General features: G+C 45.1%; 1 protein-coding gene across 2 annotated transcripts; it reads left to right on the top strand.

Moving 5' to 3' along the window:
- Positions 1-373: 373 nt before the first annotated feature.
- Positions 374-5,185, top strand: LOC103643208 (probable rhamnogalacturonate lyase B). 2 transcript variants are annotated; one of them, XM_008666357.3, is made up of 16 exons: positions 374-825; positions 1,008-1,098; positions 1,244-1,365; positions 1,872-1,925; positions 2,054-2,173; positions 2,257-2,376; positions 2,450-2,591; positions 2,693-2,863; positions 2,978-3,133; positions 3,291-3,397; positions 3,519-3,609; positions 3,727-3,868; positions 3,953-4,112; positions 4,200-4,316; positions 4,413-4,539; positions 4,661-5,185. In XM_008666357.3, exons 1-16 carry the CDS (start codon positions 812-814, stop codon positions 4,898-4,900), a joined length of 1,974 nt encoding a protein of 657 aa, XP_008664579.1. In that variant the 5' UTR covers positions 374-811; the 3' UTR covers positions 4,901-5,185. The 2 variants fall into 2 exon arrangements, with proteins under 2 accessions (XP_008664579.1, XP_008664578.1); XM_008666356.3 differs by having other exon boundaries at positions 444-1,098.
- The last annotated feature ends 1,021 nt before the right edge of the window (positions 5,186-6,206 follow it).

Below are 6,206 nucleotides of genomic sequence, written 5' to 3'. Positions count from 1 at the left end.
GCCACACCTGCTCCACCGCTGCATTCGTCTCTGCTGCAGATGTTCCTATTCTTTGAGTTGCACTCATCCAAATCAGGCTTTGTTCGGTTATTCCCAATACACATGGATTGAATGGAATTGAAAAAATTCTTAAGAAATTTGATTTGTTTGGGATTCAAACCTATCCAATCCCACTCAATCCACATGGATTGAGAGCTAACCGAACAAGCCCTCAAATGGAACTAACTCATGACTGCATGATGGTGCATTGGTGCCCAAATCTAAATCTGGGCTGGAAGCCATTGCTGACACTTTTGACCAGCCGAACATTAGGCACTCACAGCCACAGATGAAACAAGGCTCCTTGAAGGCGGCAGGTTCGGACGCTTTCGGTGCAGCCACAACCCCACGAGCCACTCAGACACTTTCCATTTTTCTTCGCTATTCCTGCAGCTGACAGCAAACATTCACAGGTGTGCACTGCCTGCCTGCCGACTAGACCAACCAACTACCAAGAATTAAAAGACGCGGCCGAGCGAGCGAGGGCCGGGGGGCTAGGACGCCGGCCATTGCCGCCCTCCTCTTCTCGCTCCATCCCCATCTTCGCCTCCTCCTCCTCCTCCTTGGCTTCAACTCCACTCCTCGCACGCTTGCTTGCTTTCCAAACCAAGGGATAACGGATAACATAACCGCCGCCCGTCTAAGCGCTTCCACCACCACCACGTACTACGCCGCCCATCCCAACTGCACTGCACTGCACCCAGCAACAGCCAACAGGGGTAGTGGAAAGACGAAAGGACTCGCTGATCTGCCCATCATCCATCCAATCCATATGGAGAAGCTTAGGTACTACTCCTCCTCCTGCTCCTGTTGTTGATGCCAGTCATATTCCATTTAGCAATGCCGCCATTACGAGCGGCTCCTAGATTTCTCACCCAGTTCCTCCCTATATGGCTATATATATACACACACACATTCACGCATCCCTCATCTGCCTGTCTGTCTGGTGGTCTCAAAACCTGCATCAGGAGCCTCTGTGCCTGCTGCATGGGCCCTCCGCGGCCGGCCTCGCCGGCCTGTGCCACCGCCGGCGTCACGGTCAAGGTCAGCGACAGATACGTGAGTAGTCCCCATCTCCGCCCCGCATTTTCTTCGTTGCGCGGTGTTTGACGTGTCTGTCTCACTCACCCGCGCGCGTCGTTCTTCCGCCACGTGGATGGGGGACACGCTGATCCGGCCGTCCGGGCGCAAACCGCACGCGCAGGTCGAGATCAAAAACGGCATCTTTGACCTGACGCTGTCCAACCCGGACGGGATCGTCACCGGCGTGCGCTACAACGGCGTGGACAATCTCATGGAGATTCTCAACAAGGAAGACAACCGAGGGTACCGTTTCTGAATTATTATTATTATTATTATTTTTGCTTCCTCTGCCCCTGTCCTTTCATCACTTTATTATTCTTCATCAGTGTGACCTTTTTTTTGGTGTCTGGCTTTGGTTAGTTCAAGAGACTGCTGATAATTGGATCATGGCACAGTTTAAATATACGTTTTCTTATTCACTTTATTAGCATTTGTGTTGTTTATAAATTAAAGAAATGCATAATACATATTGGAGCACAGAATTAGGAATTGGAATCAGCTTTCTACAATGCTATTGTTTGGTTGCATATAGAATCGAGATTTGAAATCAGAGACCCAATTCATTTCCTGGAATTGGACTATAACTAAAATCTCCCTCTCTCAATACGGAGCATCACCCCTCTGTGTTGCGTGTAATTGGACCACACAATTCTAAACTCTAATTTAGTGACATCCAAATAATAGAATTGGATTTGATGTTGTGACATAGCTCACAAAGTGCATCGTTGCTGCATGTTGTGCTGTGTCAGGTACTGGGACCTTGTTTGGAACCCACCAGGACAGAAAACTGGCATCTTTGATGTGTAAGAGCTCTCTTGGTTCAAAGTTCAGACTTGGCTACTGTCTCCCTACGAATGCATTTTGCTTCTGTGTCATCAGTGGGGGGAAAAAAAATCCCCGGATGAATCTGAAACGGACCGTTCTCATGCAGGATCAAAGGCACCGAATTCCGCATCGTTTACCAAGATGAGAACCAGGCTGAGGTATCCTTCACCAGAAATTGGGATCCTTCCCTTGAAGGAAAAGCTGTCCCCTTGAACATCGATAAGAGGTGACTGACGCACAAGTTTCTCAATTCAGCTATTTCGTCAGTTCATTTCAAGCGTGTTCAACAGAGCAAGCGATTCTGTGCAGGTTCATCGTTCTCCGTGGCTCATCCGGGTTCTACACCTATGGTATCTATGAGCATAAGGAAGGATGGCCTGATTTCGGCTTGGGAGAGACGAGGGTGGCTTTCAAGCTGCGGAAAGACATGTAAGCCATAGTTACTGTTTTTCTTCTTGTTCATTGAATGTCTGAAACTCTCTAAATGCTGCTGTAATCGCAGGTTTCATTACATGGCATTGGCTGACGACAGGCAGAGAATTATGCCAATGCCCGATGACCGGTTGCCTCCTCGAGGACAGCCATTAGCATACCCTGAGGCTGTGCTCCTTGTGGACCCAATCAACCCTGAACTTAGAGGGGAGGTAAGCTTCCCTGACAGAGATAAATATAATACATGTCTGTTATCCATTGTAAGTGTCTGAGTGCATTCTGATTCTGAACGTTGCTTATAATGTTTGTCAAGGTTGACGACAAGTACCAGTACTCTTGCGAAGACCAGTACAACAATGTCCATGGTTGGATGTCATTCGATCCTCCAATTGGCTTCTGGCAGATCACTCCAAGTGATGAGTTCAGGACAGGAGGACCTCTGAAGCAAAACTTGACTTCTCATGTTGGCCCTACTATGCTGGCTGTAAGTTCAATCGTTATCATGTTCTGGAATGCAATCTGAACCAGCGCTCAGAGATGATTCAATGATATGACATTTATATATTCTTCTGAATGTGGCCTCTTCATATGGTTGCAGATGTTTCTTAGTGCACATTATGCAGGAGATGACCTCTCACCAAAGTTCACGAATGGAGAGTACTGGAAAAAGGTCCATGGACCGGTATTCATGTATCTTAATTCCAGTTGGGATGCAAGTGACCCAACTATGCTATGGGAAGATGCAAAAGTTCAGGTGATTATATTTCTGACACGTAAGTGCTTGAGGATAGTACAGCCAGAGCCAGCGAGTAACTACTTCGGTGCTGCCTATCTATCTGCATGTCATGAGTATTACTGAACTGTGGAAGTCGCTTTGTTTTCTTTATTTATGTTTTGCCTTGTGTAATCAGATGATGATTGAGAAAGGAAACTGGCCGTACTGTTTTGCACTTTCAGAGGATTTTCAGAAGACAGAGCAAAGGGGTTGTGTCTCTGGTAGATTACTAGTCCGAGACAGGTATCGGCGACAACTGCCCACTTTCCGGTCTCCACGGCAAAAAGTTTAATTTTTTTTCTTCATAATCCTGGCATATAGATAAATTCATTGACTTTTCTTACTTAACCATGCTGTCATTTAGGTATATAGATGATCAAGACCTTTATGCCTCAGGAGCCTATGTAGGCTTGGCCCTACCAGGAGAAGCTGGATCCTGGCAAAGAGAGTGCAAGGTAAATCAATTAGCATGCCATGTACATCATTCCCAGTTTCTGTTCACAGGATGAGTTGCCATTGTATTGTATACAATTAGAACACAAACTGTATTCTCGCATTCTGCGATGCTGCAGGGATACCAGTTCTGGTGTAGAGCAGATGTAGACGGGAGCTTCTACATAAGGAACATTGTAACTGGGAACTACAACCTGTATGCTTGGGTTCCAGGGTTTCTAGGGGACTACAAGCTAGATGCCACAGTGACCATAGCTTCAGGTAAGCATCTTCAGTTAGCCACATGCATCCATATATCCTCTTGCAACTTTTTCATGAGATAATTAATTCTCTATGGATTCGCAGGGGATGATATTTATCTGGGTGACCTCGTGTATGAGCCGCCAAGAGACGGGCCGACGATGTGGGAGATTGGAGTACCTGATCGATCTGCTGCTGAGTTTTATGTTCCGGATCCTAACCCCAACTACGTCAATAGATTGTACGTCAACCACCCTGCAGATAGGTAAACAGGAACTGACTTGTGTTTGTTGAAAGCATCAGGTCATCATTAGTTCTTACTATATATTGTGTTCTTGGCTGGCCATGGCAGATTTAGACAGTATGGGCTCTGGGAACGATACGCGGAACTATACCCTGACAGTGACCTGGTATACACAGTTGGCCAAAGTGACTATAGCACGGATTGGTTCTATGCTCAAGTTAACAGGTAGTGTTTCTTGTTTCCTTTGTGAAAACATACAGAGATATATATGAATTGCTTCTACCTAGAACTAACATCTGTTGTGTCTGTCCCCCACATCAGGAAAATTGATGACAACACTTACCAGCCAACAACATGGCAAATCAAGTTCGACCTTGACAGTGTCAGCCCAAGCAGCACCTACAAGTTCAGGGTGGCTCTGGCGTCTTCTGCGCTCGCTGAGTTGCAGGTTATTATTTCAGAATGAGGATTTTTTTTTTGTTCTTTATTTCCTATCTGCGCTCCTGTCTTCTTTTGTCAGAAGTAATCACTGAAACACTCACTCCTGCATGATCAATCTTCTTCTACAGATTTCCTTCAACGACCAGGACAGGGCTGTTCCTCACTTCGCCACCGGGCTGATCGGCAGGGACAACGCCATAGCAAGGCACGGGATCCATGGGCTCTACTGGCTGTTTAACATCGATGTGGCCAGTGCTTGGCTTGTGCAAGGGGTGAACACCATCTACCTGAAGCAGCCCAGGAGCCAGAGCCCGTTTCAGGGGTTGATGTACGACTACTTGCGTTTGGAGGGACCGTGCGGCTGCTAATCGATTTGTGTGTGAAATTGCGTTGCTAGATGTGAAATTACAACTGCATTCACTGTGTAAACCCAATGCATACGATTGGGGAAAAGATGTTGCGGTATTATAGGCATTGGGGTTACGTGTAGGTAATGTTAGTTTAATTTTCGCATTTATAACCGTGCAGCTATGCTGATTTGTAACTATAATGATGTAAGTGTGTACGCAATAATGGGTGTTTTTAGTCAGGTAACTAATTACGGACAACTTCAACACAAGGTCAAAAACGGAGGTTGTTTGAAGGGTATTGTAGACCACTTTATCTATAAAGCAAAGGTGATACTCGGGTTCAGAAGAGAACCTCTCCCAGATCATATGGATGAACTCAAGAAAAATCAATAAACAACATAGAGCGCTCTCATTATTTATGTTATTCCCTATAAGTTACATCACTTCATCCTTGTTGGATAAATATGGGCTTGACCCATTTAAATTTATTCAATAATAATATAAATTTAAAAGCCCACTACAATGCTACGGTTCACGTTCATGAAACAATTAATTAACTTTAATTAGGTGGACAGTGGACTGTTGATGTGTCTATTGAGAAGTTGATAAAGAATGAAGGGCTTCCCACACGCGCGTGCCGCCGTTAGCCCGTGGGCATGGCCTTGGCCGTGGTCTATCGGATCTTTGGTCCAAATATTCCACGCAATTATACGTTTTGCCTGGTATAAAATTTGTCCGTCTGTTTTCAGTCTTTACGCTGGTAACAGTCATCAGTTTTGAGTCATTACGTGCGACGGTTTCCTCTGCCTTCTAACTGTTCTTCTTCCTCCTGACTGTTATATGAATGACACTTCCTGTCTCTCAATTAAAGCAAGTTGTAGACAACAAATTCACGTCCCATCTTTTGCGAGCATAGAATCTTTGGTCCAAATATTCCACGCAATTATACGTTTTGCCTGGTATAAAATTTGTCCGTCCGTTTTCAGTCTTTACGCTGGTAACAGTCATCAGTTTTGAGTCATTACGTGCGACTACTGTTCTTCTTCCTCCTGACTGTTATATGAATGACACTTCCTGTCTCTCAATTAAAGCAAGTTGTAGACAACAAATTCACGTCCCATCTTTTGCGAGCATAGAGAGAGTGTGAGAGTATGGAGCCACTGGTGCCTTGAACATCGGTCCTTCCGTAGGGTACGTTCTGTTCTTCGTATATATACATATTTCATTGCTATCTACTGCTTATGCGAGTAGTTATACACACATGCACATACATGTCATCTCATATATCGCACAATTTTTTTGAATTAAATTAAAACAAAAAATG

This window comes from Zea mays, chromosome 1 (genome assembly GCF_902167145.1).
Source record: "Zea mays cultivar B73 chromosome 1, Zm-B73-REFERENCE-NAM-5.0, whole genome shotgun sequence".
In the NCBI taxonomy this organism is placed as follows: domain Eukaryota; kingdom Viridiplantae; phylum Streptophyta; class Magnoliopsida; order Poales; family Poaceae; genus Zea; species Zea mays.
The sequence above is the reverse complement of the archived record's forward strand: the minus strand, read 5'-3'. Positions and strand labels throughout refer to the sequence as shown.

Bases quoted from the DNA above. Each gene is read 5' to 3' on its own strand.
- LOC103643208 (XM_008666356.3), top strand. From the start codon at position 856: ATGCCAGTCATATTCCATTTAGCAATGCCGCCATTACGAGCGGCTCCT. The intron at 2,174-2,256 runs GTGACTGACGCA...GATTCTGTGCAG, and splicing joins CCCTTGAACATCGATAAGAG to GTTCATCGTTCTCCGTGGCT. The intron at 2,864-2,977 runs GTAAGTTCAATC...ATATGGTTGCAG, and splicing joins TTGGCCCTACTATGCTGGCT to ATGTTTCTTAGTGCACATTA.